Source organism: Thalassophryne amazonica, chromosome 3, assembly GCF_902500255.1.
Source record: "Thalassophryne amazonica chromosome 3, fThaAma1.1, whole genome shotgun sequence".
In the NCBI taxonomy this organism is placed as follows: domain Eukaryota; kingdom Metazoa; phylum Chordata; class Actinopteri; order Batrachoidiformes; family Batrachoididae; genus Thalassophryne; species Thalassophryne amazonica.
The window spans coordinates 113,807,043-113,824,849 of record NC_047105.1 but is presented as its reverse complement, the minus strand read 5'-3'; the positions used below and the strand labels follow the sequence as shown (position 1 = coordinate 113,824,849).

Here is a 17,807-nt window from a genome sequence, read left to right as displayed (position 1 = left end):
ACGCGCAAAGCCTCCACTCCTCTTTCCATGACAAAAACTCCTGTAACAGTGGAATGTGCCGTTCATTTCCAAACTGGACGCTATGTTTTATTCGGGACATTGTCTGACTAGCACAGGAATTGTGAAAAGACGTGGACATCAGCACTTTTTCGGCACATTGAGACAGACGTGCGGAGGAATTCCGCATGTTGCGGCGGTGCCGCATGGCGCAAAGCAACGCCGTGATGAAGCCTCACGGGACATGTTCTGGCATGCCCAGGCACATCCACAATTTCTCGGATAATCACTCGATGGAAAAACTACCGACAGCTGTCTGAACGCCATCTCAAAGCCGTCCTGTGAGACCAAAACAGAGGTGTTCCTTTGTCTCGCTCCATCAGCAAATCGGTCGTGATGCGCGAAGCTTCCGCTCGGCTTTCCATGACAAAATCTCTTGTTAAAAGTGAAATCTGCCAGAAAATCATTGATGTCCAGCTCTTGTGATAACCAGAGAAAGTACACACGACGGTCCCGGCTCCACAGAGCCATCCGTTTAGAAATGATCCTGTGGTTTGTGGCTCTCGATGGCGGCACGGAGCGCGGCGCGCCGAGCGTCCTTAAAGCCGTCCTTAAAGCTGTAGTAACAGTCCTTATTCTCTGTGAAGCCCGTAAAATTTTCACCAAAAGCCAGATAAATTTTCTGAATGGTTTCCAGCCGCCAGTCTCTAACAGTTTCTGAAAAAAATTCTGATGGAAAAAAAGCCCAAATCATTCCGCCATTTCCTGACAATGAAAATCCGCCCAGGGGGCTGGACCATTCCTCACTCAAAGCGTGCTCACAGGCGAATGACGCAACCGACAGGCGTGGAAAAACTCACGCATGCGCACGAGGGTTCAAGCTTGTCTGACGCAATCACACGTGATTCAAATCCATATGGTTTTTGAAAAAAGTAATAAGGTCTGATACTTTTCTAATAGACCTCGTATTTCAACACCTGTGAAAATCAATGTTAATATTTGGTACAGTAGCATTTGTTTGCAATTACAGAGGTCAAATGTTTCCTGTAGTTTTTCATCAGGTTTGCACACACTGCAGCAGGGATTTTGGTCCATTCCTCCACACAGATCTTCTCTAGATCAGCCAGGTTACTGGGCTGTTGCTGAGAAACATAGAGTTTGAGCTCCCTCAAAAGATTTTGTATTGGGTTTAGGTCTGGAGACTGGCTAGGCCACTCCAGAACCTTGATATGCTTCTTATGGAGCCACTCCTTGGTTATCGTGGCTGTGTGCTTCGGGTCATTGTCATGTTGGAAGACCCATCCACGACCCATCTTCAATGCTCTAACTGGGGGAAGGAGGTTGTTCCCCAAAATCTCGCAATACGTGGCCCCGATCATCCTCTCTTTAATACAGTGCAGTCGTCCTGTCCCATGTGCAGAAAAACACCCCCAAAGCATGATGCTTCCACCCCCATGCTTCACAGTAGGGACGGTGTTTTGGGGATGGTACTCAGCATTCTTCTTCCTCCAAACACGGCGAGTGGAATTAAGACCAAAAAGTTCTATTTTGGTCTCATCTGACCACATAACTTTCTCCCATGACTCCTCTGGATCATCCAAATGGTCATGGGCAAACTTAAGACGGGCCTGGATGTGTGCTGATTTAAGCAGGGGAACCTTCCGTGCCATGCATGATTTTAACCCATGACATCTTAGTGTATTACCCACAGTAACCTTGGAAACAGTGTGCCAGCTCTCTTCAGGTCATTGATCAGCTCCTCCAGTGCAGTTCTGGGCTGATTCCTCACCTTTCTTAGGATCATTGATACGCCACAAGGTGGTATCTTGCATGGAGTCCCAGTCTGAGGGAGACTGACAGTCATGTTTAGCTTCTTCCATTTTCTAATAATTGCTCCAACAGTTGATCTTTTTTCACCAAGCTGCTTGGCAATTGCCCCATAGCCCTTTCCAGCCTTGTGGAGGTCTACAATTTTGTCTCTGGTGTCTTTGGACAGCTCTTTGGTCTTAGCCATGTTAGTAGTTGGAGTCTTACTGATTGTGTGGGGTGGACAGGTGTCTTTATGCAGCAAACAACCTCAAATACGAGCTTCTAATTTGGAATAATAAGTGGAGTGGAGGTGGACTTTTTAGAGGCGGTCTAACAGGTCTTTGAGGGCCAGAATTTCTGCTGATTGGCAGGTGTTGAAATATTTATTTGCAGCAGTAACATAAAAATAAATGATTAAAAAAATCATACATTGTGATTTACGGATTTTTTTTTTTTTTTTTTGGATTATGTCTCTCACAGTGGACATGCACCTCTCCATGATTTCTAAGTGGGAGAACTACCAAAATCGCAGGGTGTTCAAATTTTCAGGGCTAGTGGCTGGCGATCACCTTAATATTTATTTTGTTCTTGTTACTTAATGCTGACAGTTATACTGTATCTGTTGTTTTTCTGATGCTTGATTCTCCCTGATGTTTTTTTCTCTCTGTTTGAGGTGCAGCTCCATCCAGAGATTGGTGTGGTGTCTGTCTCCTGTCCTGTGCACTGGCAACATTTCCTGTATATTCGTTTTGTGAATTGTTTTGTAATTTGTGTCAGTAGCATGGCCCAAGCAGAGGGTCACCCCTTTGAGTATGGTCTGCTTGAGGTTTCTTCCACAGAGTTAGTTTTTCCTTACCACTGTCACCTGTGTGCTTGCTCTGGGGGTTGGTAAGGTTAGACCTTACTTTGTGAAGCGCCTTAAGGCAACTTTGTTGTGATTTGGCACTATATAAATTAAATAAATTAAATTGAAATTGAACTTATGCGGATGAGGTTGCATGTTCTGACTGTAATGCTTTCCAGTTGCAATTTCTGTGTTCTATCACTAGATGCTGTCATAGCATCGAGTGGTCATAGCTGTGTGTATATTTACATACATTTCTAAGTACAAATTGGTAAATTCCATGCTTTGCGTAGAAATGTTTCAACGCATGATTTAAGCACAAATCTGCCCATACAGGCGGATGATAAATGAGGCCCTTGGTTTTGATCTCATTCTGTGTTCTAGACAATTCTGTTCTTTAATTTTGTTTGTTGTTTTGACTGTTGTTCGTGAGATTTCCCTGTCCGTGGACATATCTGTCTTTTTGGTTAACTCTACAGCCTAAGACTGCTGCTAGTGAAAACCTTGGTTACTGAACTCAAAACAGTTTCCTGGATAAGTCTCTGTTAATCCATCTATTTTTTTTATATGTGCTTATTCCAGTTAAGGGTCATATGGGTGGGGTCAGGGGGTTTAAGGAGGTTGGAGCCTATCCCAGCCATCATAGGGCGTGAGGCAGGGTGCACCCTGGACAGGACGGCAGTTTATTAAGTCTCTGTTAATGAAAACCTGATTTAGTACATTCATTTTGTGCTCTGGTTAAGTCTGTGTTGATGATAGTTACTGACAGTTGCAGAGGTCAGTTACATTTTATTTTTGAGTATCCTGTCATTAATGAAACTTTGAATTACTGAATACTTTCTACTTTCTATGTTCTGGTTATTCTGTTTTTTTGTGAAGCCTCAGGTTACTGGGTCCATTATATGTTTTGTTAACTCTGTGGTCTTCATCAGTTTCCAGTAAGAACTCTAGTTATTGAACTTTTCCAGGCTTTTGGTTTATTGTCTTGTGTAGTACCTCTCAGACTAGCTGAGATAACTTAGACATATTTCATCTTTTGTCTATTCCTGCCTGCCACGAGCTCCTGTAGCAAGCTTATTATTTATTAGACTAATAAAACCTGTCCTACCCTCCTTCACTGTCATTCACTGCACTATGGTCCTTGATTAGCACCCTGACAACAGGCTCTGCAAATAGAGGGGTTAACAATTTTTTTTAAAGCTGTATTTCCTTAATATATTTTTGTTAAACCTTTTGGATTACTACTAAAATTCCACACTACATTCACATATTGGTTGCTTTAATTCAGCTCCGCTGTGGTGGTGTACAGATACAAAACTTCAAAAACTGTCCCTGCCCAATTACTTATGGACCCCACTGGAACCTGAGTGATTAAATCTGTTATTTGGAAGGAAAAAAAGGTTGTGGAGAGCCATTTATTTTGCTGCTGTGAGACTTGGAACTGCCTGTGGTCCTGTTTGTTGTCCTGTCTGTGGAGCAGTCTGTGGTCTTGTCTGTCGAAATGTCAGACAGAACACCAGAGACAGGAGCAGTCTGTGGTCCTGTCAGTGGAACTATCTGTGGAACTGTCTGTAATTTTGTCTGTCTGTAGAAATGTCCGTTGTTCTGTATGTGCAACTATCTGTGAAGTTTTCTGTGGAGCAGTCTGTGGTCCTGTCTGTGGAGCTGTCTGTGGAACTATCTGTGGAACTGTCTGTCATTATGTCTGTTGTTCTGTGGTCCTGTCTGTGCAGTGAGACTTCTGTCTGTGGAACTGTCTGTGGTCCTGTCTGTGCAGTGAGACTTCTGTCTGTGGAGCTGTCTCTGGTCCTGTCTGTGCAGTGAGACTTCTGTCTGTGGAGCTGTCTGTGGTCCTGTCTGTGCAGTGAGACTTGGAGCTGTCTGTGGTCCTGTCTGTGGAGCCGTCTGTGGTCCTGTCTGTGGAACTAACTGTCTGTCATTATGTCTGTTGTTCTGTGGTTCTGTCTGTGCAGTGAGAATTGGAGCTGTCTGTGGTCCTGTCTGTGGAACTAACTGTCTGTCATTATGTCTGTTGTTCTGTGGTTCTGTCTGTGCAGTGAGAATTGGAGCTGTCTGTGGTCCTGTCTGTGGAGTTGTCTGTGGTTCTGTCTGTGCAGTAAGACTTGGAGCTGTCTGTGGTCCTGTCTGTGGAGCTGTCTGTGGAGCTGTCTCTGGTCCTGTCTGTGCAGTGAGACTTCTGTCTGTGGAGCTGTCTGTGGTCCTGTCTGTGCAGTGAGACTTGGAACTGTCTGTGGTCCTGTCTGTGCAGTGAGACTTGGAGCTGCCGGTGGTCCTGTCTGTGGAGCCGTCTGTGGTCCTGTCTGTGGAACTAACTGTCTGTCATTATGTCTGTTGTTCTGTGGTCCTGTCTGTGTAGTGAGATTTGGAACTGTCTGTGGTTCTGTCTGTGCAGTGAGAATTGGAGCTGTCTGTGGTCCTGTCTCTGGAGCTGTCTGTGGAGCTGTCTGTGGTTCTGCCTGTGCAGTAAGACTTGGAGCTGTCTGTGGAGCTACTCTGTGGAGCTGTCTCTGGTTCTGTCTGTGCAGTGAGACGTGGAGCTGTCTGTGGTGCTGCTGCTCGCTGCGCCCCCTCCTGATTTTCCACCCACAAGGTTCGCAGCCACTTTAAGAAAAGAGTTCCTACATGCTGCTAAAAACACACTCTCACATGGTGGCGGAAAACATCAGAAAATCACGCACGTGAATGTTTCTGACCACAACTCAGACTTTATCCAGCAGTGAAAGCTAAACATCTGAAGGCTGGGAGCTTGGAGCATCATGAGTGAGATGTTGGTGAAGTAGAGCCGCTTACCTGCAGGAGACGGTCACCTCGATCTTGGTGGCGGGGACGATGGAGTTCAGCGGGTCGAATTCCCCGATTGTTGCCATGTCTGCAGGTTTTCACTCACTTCTTCTCAGTCCTTTAAGTTGGCTCTTACACTACAGCACTGACTCTCTGCTCGGAGTAATTTTACTTCCATCCACGCCCGGCTGGCACACGCACACGCACGCGGCTGCAGTTGTGGTTGCTGACGGTGGCTGGAGCGCAGCTGCGGGTTGGAGGCATACCTGAGGACGAGCTTCATTCATGGAGAGAGGTGGGGGAGAGAGTGAGAGAAAGAGAGAGAGAAGCCGGCTCCCAGGGCTTCCCCACTTTTTATTTCTCTCCGTCCATCGCCAGGCGGAGACAAAGACCTTCGTGAGTTCCTCCGTGCGCGCGGAGCCAACTTACAGACTGTGTATGGGGGGTGATCAGTGCCACCAACAGCGCTCTGGCAATGCTTCAATATTTACGTGGTTTCATCCATAGTTGTAACATTTTGTTGTACACAGTTGGAACAGCAGTTTTCTTTTTTCAATTGTCTTTTTTTTTTCTTTTTGAGGAACCTTTGAGCAACATGGTGAATCCCACCAGCTGCAGGGATTGTGATGCAGCTGAGCTGTGACCTTTGAAAGTTTGGAGTAGCTTCCTAAAGCAGCAGTGTTCCTCTGTTAAAGGGCACATTTCCAGCCAGGTATCTCAGGAACAGATTAAAGTTTGCAGCCAAAAGTGCTCACAGGCACTGAATCATGTTGCCTGGAAATAAATAAAAGGCCAATTTTAAGGTCACAAAGTAACAGTTTGTTTCTGTGCCTGTTGCCTTAAATGTAAAAGGACCGTGTGGATGCCACGCCTTCTTGCTTCAGCATGGGGGCATCTGTCAGGGCACTATTGATAATCTTTGGCACTTGCAGTGATGTCATGGACTTCCGGGAATTTCCGGAAGTCCTTTTTTGCATCCCTGGCAACATTTTCTAGTTTACGAGGGCTGTCAATAAAGTAACGGTCCTTTTTATTTTTTTCAAAAACTATATGGATTTCATTCATATGTTTTTACGTCAGACATGCTTGAACCCTTGTGCGCATGCGTGAGTTTTTTCACGCCTGTCGGTGACGTCATTCGCCTGTGAGCACTCCTTGTGGAAGGAGTCGTCCAGCCCCTCGTCGGAATTCCTTAGTCTGAGAAGTTGCTGAGAGACTGGCGCGTTGTTTGATCAAAATTTTTTCTAAACCTGTGAGACACATCGAAGTGGACACGGTTCGAAAAATTAAGCTGGTTTTCAGTGAAAATTTTAACGGCTGATGAGAGATTTTGAGGTGATTCTGTCGCTTTAAGGACTTCCCACGGTGCGAGACGTCGCTCAGCGCTCTCAGCCGCCGTCGTCAGCCTGTTCAAGCTGAAAACCTCCACATTTCAGGTTCTATTGATCCAGGACGTCGTGAGAGAACAGAGAAGTTTCAGAAGAAGTCGGTTTCAGCATTTTATCCGGATATTCCACTGTTAAAGGAGATTTTTTTAATGAAAGACGTGCGGACGGGTCCGCGCGTCGGGACGCAGCCGCCGCGACGCTCCACCACAGGAAAAACACCTCTGTTGAAAGCCTTAAGGACAAGTTGGAACATGTCCTGCCTGTTAAACAATTTCTTATATACTCACTCCACTGAAAGCCATCAAAAGCCGCCTGGATTTTACAAATGGTTATCAACATGGAGGTGTTTTTCCTGTGCCGCCGCACTGCGTCGGCTGCGTCCCGACGCGCGGATCCGTCCGCACGTCTTTCATTAAAAAAATCTCCTTTAACAGTGGAATATCCGGATAAAATGCTGAAACCGACTTCTTCTGAAACTTCTCTGTTCTCTCACGACGTCCTGGATCAATAGAGCCTGAAATGTGGAGGTTTTCAGCTTGAACAGGCTGACGACGGCGCCTGAGAGCGCTGAGCGACGTCTCGCACCGTGGGAAGTCCTTAAAGCGACAGAATCACCTCAAAATCTCTCATCAGCCATTAAAATTTTCACTGAAAACCAGCTTAATTTTTTGAACCGTGTCCACTTCGATGTGTCTCACAGGTTTAGAAAAAAATTTTGATCAAACAAAGCGCCAGTCTCTCAGCAACTTCTCAGACAAAGGAATTCCGACGAGGGGCTGGACGACTCCTCCCACAAGGAGTGCTCACAGGCGATTGACGTCACCGACAGGCGTGGAAAAACTCACGCATGCGCACGAGGGTTCAAGCATGTCTGACGTAAAAACATATGAATGAAATCCATATAGTTTTTGAAAAAAAAAAAAAGGACCGTTACTTTATTGACAGCCCTCGTATTTTTGTTTCCTGGAGAGTTGTGGTTGGATTTCAGGCACGGAACATTGTTTGTAAAATTGATTGGAAACGTCTCCAATGAGACGCCATAGTGGATATGAAGTCTCAGATTTTCACATCTTCATTCCAAACACCTGAATAAATGTTAAAAAAATGTAAAGAAAAATGTATCACGCAATCCCATTTATGGAGAGCTGCTGACCATACAAGCAGCAGCCAATGAGAGAAGCCATAACAAATTTTACAGTGAAATCTGACGTTCTGAAAAGAACCATGTGGCGTTGAAACTACACTCAACAAAAATATAAACGCAACACTTTTGATTTTGCTCCCATTTTGTATGAGATGAACTCAAAGATCTAAAACTTTTTCCACATACACAATATCACCATTTCCCTCAAATACTGTTCACAAACCAGTCTAAATCTGTGATAGTGAGCACTTCTCCTTTGCTGAGATAATCCATCCCACCTCACAGGTGTGCCATATCAAGATGCTGATTAGACACCATGATTAGTGCACAGGTGTGCCTTAGACTGTCCACAATAAAAAGCCACTCTGAAAGGTGCAGTTTTGTTTTATTGGGGGGGGATACCAGTCAGTATCTGGTGTGACCACCATTTGCCTCATGCAGTGCAACACATCTCCTTCGCATAGAGTTGATCAGGTTGTCAATTGTGGCCTGTGGAATGTTGGTCCACTCCTCTTCAATGGCTGTGCGAAGTTGCTGGATATTGGCAGGAACTGGTACACGCTGTCGTATACGCCGGTCCAGAGCGTCCCAAACATGCTCAATGGGTGACATGTCTGGTGAGTATGCCGGCCATGCAAGAACTGGGACATTTTCAGCTTCCAAGAATTGTGTACAGATCCTTGCAACATGGGGCCGTGCATTATCCTGCTGCAACATGAGGTGATGTTCTTGGATGTATGGCACAACAATGGGCCTCAGGATCTCGTCACGGTATCTCTGTGTATTGAAAATGCCATCAATAAAATGCACCTGTGTTCTTCGTCCATAACAGACGCCTGCCCATACCATAACCCCACCGCCACCATGGGCCACTCGATCCACAACATTGACATCAGAAAACCGCTCACCCACACGACGCCACACACGCTGTCTGCCATCTGCCCTGAACAGTGTGAACCGGGATTCATCCGTGAAGAGAACACCTCTCCAACGTGCCAAATGCCAGCGAATGTGAGCATTTGCCCACTCAAGTTGGTTACGACGACAAACTGGAGTCAGGTCAAGACCCCGATGAGGACGACGAGCATGCAGATGAGCTTCCCTGAGACGGTTTCTGACAGTTTGTGCAGAAATTCTTTGGTTATGCAAACCGATTGTTTCAGCAGCTGTCCAAGTGGCTGGTCTCAGACGATCTTGGAGGTGAACATGCTGGATGTGGAGGTCCTGGACTGGTGTGGTTACACGTGGTCTGCGGTTGTGAGGCTGGTTGGATGTACTGCCAAATTCTCTGAAACGCCTTTGGAGACGGCTTATGGTAGAGAAATGAACATTCAATACACGAGCAACAGCTCTGGTTGACATTCCTGCTGTCAGCATGCCAATTGCACGCTCCCTCAAATCTTGCGACATCTGTGGCATTGTGCTGTGTGATAAAACTGCACCTTTCAGAGTGGCCTTTTATTGTGGGCAGTCTAAGGCACACCTGTGCACTAATCATGGTGTCTAATCAGCATCTTGATATGGCACACCTGTGAGGTGGGATGGATTATCTCAGCAAAGGAGAAGTGCTCACTATCACAGATTTATTTGAGGGAAATGGTGATACTGTGTATGTGGAAAAAGTTTTAGATCTTTGAGTTCATCTCATACAAAATGGGAGCAAAACCAAAAGTGTTGTGTTCATATTTTTGTTGCGTGTACAAAGCAAATCATTGATGGAAGTGTTCTGTACCATAGAGACTAAAGTGCAACAGTTCCATTGACAATAAAAGTTTACAACCCCTTGTGCTTTAAGTAGTTTATGCCATTTTGAACACAAAAAGTAATTCAGACTTCTCTATAATATGCATATGTGGTGGACATGAATGAGCAAAGCTCGTCAGCATCTCACCATGTCATTTAGGTCCTTCAGACTTTATTTTGAGTAAATGGTTCAGAGGAGCATTAGCATGGCAAAAACCTTTCAGCTTCTGGGGGCGGAGCTCCCCCAGACCACCCACCTTTTTAAGCATTTTTCTTTATTTGCCCCTCACATGCCTGGAAAAGCTCCTCACCATCTAACCATGTCTTTTAGGTCCTTCAGACTTTTTTCAGTAAAATGGTTTTTGGGAGCATGAGCATGAGTGAAACTTTTCAGCTTGTGGGAGGCTCTGCCCGCACAGACCCCCCACCTTTTTAAGCATTTTCCTCATTTTGCCTTTCAGCTTCTGGAAGGGCTCTGCCCCCTATACCCCCCACCTTTTAAAGCATTTTTCTTTTTTTGCTTTTCAGCTGACACCCCCCCCCCCCCCCCCATTACAGCCCTCTTAACCCCCTGCCACTTTAAGCATTTTTTTTAATGTAGATGTAAATTAATATTCAAAGTTTTCAGCTAGTTGACAGTAGGGCTGTACAAAATGGCGAAATTATCGTATCTCAATATTGTCATATAAATTGTCATGTAAATGTCACTTATATACATGCTGTCCATATTCCTGAGCCGCTTAGGTGTGTAGGGAGAGTTCCCATGGGATAAAAAGCTTTTCAACCTACCATCCCTGGTTCTCAAGACCAGGCACCTAAGTGGCTCTACTCTCTCTCTTTTTTTAAGATACTTAGGTGTACCTTAGTATACACTAGTAGAGTTCCACCTTAGATTTGGAATGTATAATAGAAGATATACCTTTAGCTATAATTTGGCAGAAGGCATTGGAGATACAAGCCTAGATTTGATTTGTTTTGTTGAAAGAAAATCATTCACTGCTCAACTCCACTATGAAGCTGCGAGCAGTGATCACTCACTCATCGCTCATCTTCAAGCGCTTATCCGGGATCGGGTCACAGGGGCAACAGCTCCAGCAGGGGGCCCCAAACTTCCCTTTCCCGGGACACACTGACCACCTCTGACTGGGGGATCCCGAGGCGTTCCCAGGCTAGTGTCGCGATATAATCTCTCCACCTAGTCCTGGGTCTTCCCCAAGGTCTCCTCCCAGCTGGATGTGCCTGGAACACCTCCCTAGGGAGGTGTCCAGGGGGCATCCTTACCAGATGCCCGAACCACCTCAGCTGGCTCCTTTCAAAGCCAAGGAGCAGCGGCTCTACTCCGAGCCCCCCACGGATGACTTCTCACCCTATGTCTAAGGGAGACACCAGCCATTCTCCTAAGGAAGTCTATTGTGGCCGCTTGTACCCAGGATCTAGTTCTTTTGGTCATGACCCAACCCTCATGCCCAAAGGTGAGAGTAGGAATGAAGATAGACCAGTAGATCGAAAGCTTCGCCTTTTGGCTCAGCTCCCATTTCGTCACAACAGTACGGTAGAGTGAATGCAATACCGCCCCTGCTGCTCCGATTCTCCAACCGATCTCACGCTCCATTGTCCCCTCACTCATGAATAAGAACCCAGAGGTATCTGAACTACTTCATTTAGGGCAAGACCTCATTCCCTAACCGGAGTAGGCAATCCATCAATTTCCTGCTGAGAGCCATGACCTCAGATTTAGAGGTGCTGATCCTCATCCCAGCCACTTCACACTCGGCTACGAACCGATCCAGTGAGTGTCAGAGGTCAGTGGCCAATGAAGCCAACAGGACCACATCATCTGCAAAAAGCAGTGATGAGACCCTGAGGCCACAAACTGGAAACCCTCCTCCCACCGACTACGTCTCGATATCTTGTCCATGAATATCACAAACAGGATGGGTGACAAGGCACAGCCCTGTCGGAGGCCAACCCCCACCGGAAAATAGTCCGACTTACTGCCAAGCACCCGAACACAGCTCTCACTTTGTGAGATTGGATGACCCTGAGAAGGGACCCCCTCACTCCATATACCCGCAGTAGCTCCCACAGTATTTACCCCGGGGTACACGATCATATGCCTTCTCCAAGTCCACCAAACACATGCAGACTGGATGGACATACTCCCAGACACCCTCCAAGATCCTTGTGAGAGTGAAGAGCTGGTTGGTTGTTCCACGAACAGGACGGATCCCGCATTGTGATGTAGTGATGCAAAATCCAAAACTTGCACTATGCACAACTGTGGGATGGTGTGGGGGCATGTTCCAGAGAACATTTTAAAAATCTACAGGCTTTTTCCTGCATTATAAGACAGCCTGGGAAGCTAAATACTGACACTAGTCGCTGTTTTAATGAACGATGTTTATTTTAAACACTAGAAATCTTCCAATCCTGCATCCAGCAGCATTCAGTAATCATCCTTTGTTTATGCATGACTGTTCCCGTTTTATCACACCTTTGGTCAGCAGCTCAGGATGGGGGAAGGCGGGAGGGGGCAAACTCCTCCCCTCAACTCAGTTTGACTGTGAGGTAAAGGCCGGAGACAAAGGTGTGGTATTATTTAGTCATGGGTGTGTTTTGGGTGTAATAAGAACTAAATCAATTGCCTGCAAGTGGTGCAGTGTTGCTTTGATGGCAAACTCAGATGTGTCAAAGCATGAGTACAGGTTCAGCAGTCGTCCATCACAGCTCCCTGAGGTGAAGCATTAGAGTGCTTCTTGTAACACCTCCTCATCCTCATCCAAAGACAGCCAGCATAAAGATATGGTACAAACCAGAGTTACTGTTTTGTATTTTTGCATGTCATTTTTGTTTGCAATTCAGTTTTGTTGGAGTTTGATTAACTAAATGTACATTTCTGTGTTTGCGCACATGTTGAACTTGCCTGTGAAGATGCATCTGAATCTTGCATCTTACAACCCCAATTCCAATGAAGTTGGGATGTTGTGTGAAATGTAAATAAAAACACAATACAATGATTTGCACATCCTCTTCAACTAATATTCAATTGAATACACCACAAAGACAGGATATTTAATGTTCAAACTGATAAATTTAATTGTTTTTGTGCAAATATTTGCTCATTTTGAAATGGATGCCTGTAACACATTTCAAAAAAGCTGGGACAGTAGTATGTTTACCACTGTGTTACATCACCTTTCCTTCTAACAACACTCAATAAGCATTTGGGAACTGAGGACACTAATTGTGAGTGTCATTATTGGGTATAAAAGGAGCATCCCCAAAAGGCTCAGCCGTTCACATCAAAGATGGGGCAAGGAGCATCACTTTGTGAACAACTGCATGAACAGTCCAACAGTTTAAGAACAATGTTTCTCAGCTGCATTCAATTGAGAAATTATTTCAATTGCAAGGAATTTAGGGATTCTATCATCTACAGTCCATGATATAATCAGAAGATTCAGAGAATCTGGAGAACTTTCTACATGTAAGGGGCAAGGCCGAAAATCAACATTGAATGCCTCTGACTTTCGATCCCTCAGGTGGCACTGCAATAAAAACCAACATCATTGTGTAAAGGATCTTACCGCGTACGCTCAGGAACACTTCAGAAAACCATTGTTAGTTAACATAGTTCGTTGCTATATCTACAAGTGCTATTTAAAACTCTACCATGCAAAGAGAAAGCCATACATCAACATCCAGAAATGCCGCCGCCTTCTCTGGGCCCGAGCTCATTTGAAATGGACAGACGCAAAGTGGAAAAGTGTGCTGTGGTCTGATGACTCCACATTTCAAATTGTTTTTGGAAATCATGGATGTTGTGTCCTCCGGACAAAAGAGGAAAAAGACCATCCAGATTGTTACCAGCGCAAAGTTCAAAAGCCAGCATCTGTGATGGTATGGGGGTGTGTTAGTGCCCATGGCATGGGCAACTTACACATCTGTGATGGCACCATCAATGTTGAAAGGTACATCCAGGTTTTAGAGCAACACATGCTGCCATCCAAGCAACATCTTTTTCAGGGACATTCCTGTTTATTTCAACAAGACAATGCCAAGCCACATTCTGCATGTGTTACAACAGTGTGGCTTTGTAGTAAAAGAGTGCGGGTACAAGACTGGCCTGCCTGCAGTCCAGACCTGTCGCCAATTGAAAATGTTTGGCGCATTATGAAGCGCAAAATACGACGACAGAGACCCCGGACTGTTGATCCATTGAAGTCGTACATCAAGCAAAAATGGGAAAGAATTCCACCTACAAAGCTTAAACAATTAGTGTCCTCAGTTCCCAAATGCTTATTGAGTGTTGTTAGAAGGAAAGGTGATGTAACACAGTGGTAAACATACCATTGTCCCAGCTTTTTTGAAATGTGTTGCAGGCATCCATTTCAAAATTAGCAAATATTTGCACAAAAACAATAAAGTTTGAACATTAAACATCTTGTCTTTGTGGTGTATTCAACTGAATATAGGTTGAAGAGGATTTGCAAATAATTGTTTTCTGTTTTTACACAACGTCCCAACTTCATTGGAATTGGGTTTGTATAGCAGGAAAAACTGCACTCAACTTTAAGTTTTTGATGGTCAGTGGTTCAGTCACTTGCCTCATGCGCCGACACCGTGTCTAATCATGCCTTTTTAGTACATTTGCTGCTTAAACAACAAGCACTGGACATGAAAGGGACAATTGTGTCTTTGCAAATGAGCGAACACTTGCACCAGGTGTAAGATGAAGCTGTAAGAAGTGTAAGTGCATCACAGGTGATAATTAATATGTAAAACAATAAAACTACTGTGATGGACTGTTAAAGATCATCCACACAAACAGAAATAAAGAAGCAAATGTCATCTCAGTTTCCTTTTATTTCACATCCACCACCTACTGCTGTTCCACGTTTAATGTAGCTTTCCAACAATGAGGAGCAATTTACAACAAAATGTTCAAGTCACTAAAAAATGCTTTTACTGTACAAAGAAATCCCTTGACACAAACCATGAGGGTGTGTGCACTTCACCAGCTTCATAAAATATTATGAAATAAAGGCTGTTTTGCAAAACACAACCCTGACGTGCCACAATATAAATAACCTAGTTGAAAATCATGCAGAGTGACCAGTGAGTGGGAAGGTATACTGAGGTGTTCTACGGCACTTATCAGGCAAAAACAGATGAAATGAAGACTGGATTAGGAGTGATATGGATATTGTAGCTTTAATCAGGTTCACGATATTCCGGTAAGAATATCGCTGTCGCTGGAGTTTTGTGGAGATTTGCAAAACTATACATTTTGAAAAGTGCATGCTTTAGCCAATCAGAAAAGAAATAATTAAAGTTTCCCGTAAACCACAGTGGTGGCCATCTTGGATTTGTAAAACTGACGGCTTAAGAGTTTTTCAACAGCTCAGCTTCTCCATAAACTGGGATCATGAGTCATTCATTTTCTATACTCACTTATTCCAATTAAGGGTCACAGGGGGCTGGAGCCCAGCAATCACTCTCACTGGGCGAGAGGCAGAGTACACCCTGGACAGGCCTCCGGTCTATCACACAGCCAGATACAGTCACTGACAGTCAACGTAGAGTCTCCAGTTCACCTAATCTGCATGTCCACGGGGACAACGCGCAAACTCCACACAGAAAGGACCAGGTGGGAAGCGATCCCAGGACCTTCTTGCTATGAGGCAGAAGTGCTAACCACTAAGTTGCTGTGCTTCCGGGTCCTTAATTCCAGAGGCTAAATACTAAATTTCAGGGCAGAGGAATCATTTATGAGTGGCCATCTTGGATTTTTGAGTGTGGATGACTAAAACTCTTTTTTAATATCTCAAGCTTCCAGGTTAAGTAGGATTCTCATTCCAAGACAATGAATTAAACTGTATAGATGCTATATGAAGAGCTCCCCCCCATCATGTACACCTTCTACAGAGGCACAATGGAGAGCATCCTATCAAACTGCATCACAGTGTGGTACGGCACCTGCACCACATCCTGCTGCAGGACCCTTCAACGTATTGTGAGAGCAGCTGAGAAGATCACAGGCACCTCTTCCCTCCCTCCCCCCCATACACACACAGACACAAGACATATATAGCACCCGCACCACCTGCAAGGCCATACATATCGCAGCCTCCTCATCCTGCTATCATCAGGGAGGAGACTGCAGGGTCTCCGGGCCAGGACCAGCCGACTGAGGGACAGTTTCATTCACCAGGCTGTCAGAGCTCTCAACTTCCTCCCTGCTCTTCCCCTTATCCTCTGCTGCCCCCCTCACACACAAACTCTGGATCCTGACCCCGCCAGTCACTGACTTCTTATTCCTGACACCCACCTCAAAAACACTGAACATATCTCCAAGGACTGCTTATGCATTAAATGCACTTTAAAGTAGTTTCAATGTTGAATCACTGCTAAATTAAAACATACTGCTACCACCAGCTACCTCAATGACCACAATCTGCTGTCTACTATATTTATATATTCATTTTATATTCTACTGTTGTGGGGTTTTTTTTTTAACTCTGTATTGTCTGGGAGACCGAGAGTAACAGAACGTCAGTTCTCAGTTGATGGGGAATTTTCAAGGTACTTATCAATTATTAATGTCTTTGATTATGTCTTTGATTATGTCTTTGATCCTGTTCTTCTTATACACATATATATACATGTGTGTGATCTCATTTAATATTACTTTTCTAGTTAATCACTGAACTGCTAGAATAATCATTAAACTGCTCACACAGGAAGATGAACTTTTGCTCACATGGAAAGTGTGAGCAGTAGTGTAGCCTTGTTTTTCACTAAACACAGATGTACATTTTAATTAACAGTCCAGCCTTGAGCAGAGAGCGGTGTGACCTGAACACCAGCTCAGGGTTGACGCTGTTTTCTTCATGTTATGAGAAGTTCATGAGACTGGAGGCATAAAGCCATAACAATTTTCATATCGATGTGAGAACAGACTTCGAGTCGCCACTGTGTTTTTGTATATTGTCTCTTCCATATGTCTGTATGCAACTTTATTTCAATAAATACAGGAGGCAAGTGGGTGGGACCCTTCAGAGCTGACGGGACGGTCAGTGACCAGGGTCATGTCTCAGTCAACTCAGTGTCTCCTGCGTGATTATTTTCTGTGTTAATTGAGTTGTTCTCCTTTTCAGGCTCAACTCTGACACAGCATGGCAGAACTGACACATGAAGTTGACTTGATGTGATATGATCAGAGGATGGTACATGCCATGCTTTTCTGCTGCTACACTAAGGCCATGATTTGCTTGCACAGAATGAGCAAGATACAACAACTTAGAGCAGGGCTGTCAAACATACGGCCCACGGGCCAAAACCTGCCGGCTAGAGGGTTCCACCCAGCCCACTGGATGAATTTTGAAAGTTAAAAAAATTCATAAATGACTTGAATTCCAAATTACTAATAAAGGCAAATGGTAAATCATCCACTAGGGGTGCACTGTGTTAGTCAGAGGAGAGGAGCGCACAAATAAGATGGTGAAAAGCTGTTCAGAGTACCAACAATGGAGAGGCAGGTAGGAGAAATATTCTCCAAATGTTGAACATCATTAATCAAAGTTACAGATTAGATTGTGCATTGAAAAAAAGATTTTGTTCACAAGCTAAAATTCCACACTCAGTTTGATAATTCAAGAAATTAAACAACACTTAAAGTTTAGCAGCTATAAAAAAATCAAGCAGTGTGGCAGTGATGACCTGCATCATACATATCACTGTAGCATTCATTTCCATTGAACGCCCTGGACCTGCAGGCTCACATAACGGCACCGATGGACACAGCAGCATCCTGGGTATTACCGATAACAGAAAATTTATTTATTTATTTATTTTTGGTCAACAGAAAGTGATATCACAGCATCAATGGGTCACATCCTTATTTTGGTTACTATACCTTTGAAGTATAGCTTATAATTTATTCCCTAATGAATAAATGTGAATAATGAATAATGTAATGAATTCTGAATTCATTACATTAAGCAGTAGAATTACACCGCGTCATAGAGATTATCTTCTATGATTAGGGCTGCTGATTTCACTGTCCATTCTGTGTTCA

General features: G+C 44.5%; 1 protein-coding gene across 1 annotated transcript in view; it reads right to left on the bottom strand.

Moving 5' to 3' along the window:
- The window catches only part of LOC117507463 (copine-9-like), an 863,862-nt gene extending 858,264 nt beyond the window's left edge, over positions 1–5,598 (bottom strand). Inside the window, exon 1 of the mRNA XM_034167340.1 lies at positions 5,462–5,598. Coding sequence (XP_034023231.1) covers positions 5,462–5,538 — 77 coding nt within the window. The 5' untranslated portion in view covers positions 5,539–5,598. The remainder of the gene's footprint in view (positions 1–5,461) is intronic.
- Positions 5,599–17,807: the final 12,209 nt, after the last annotated feature.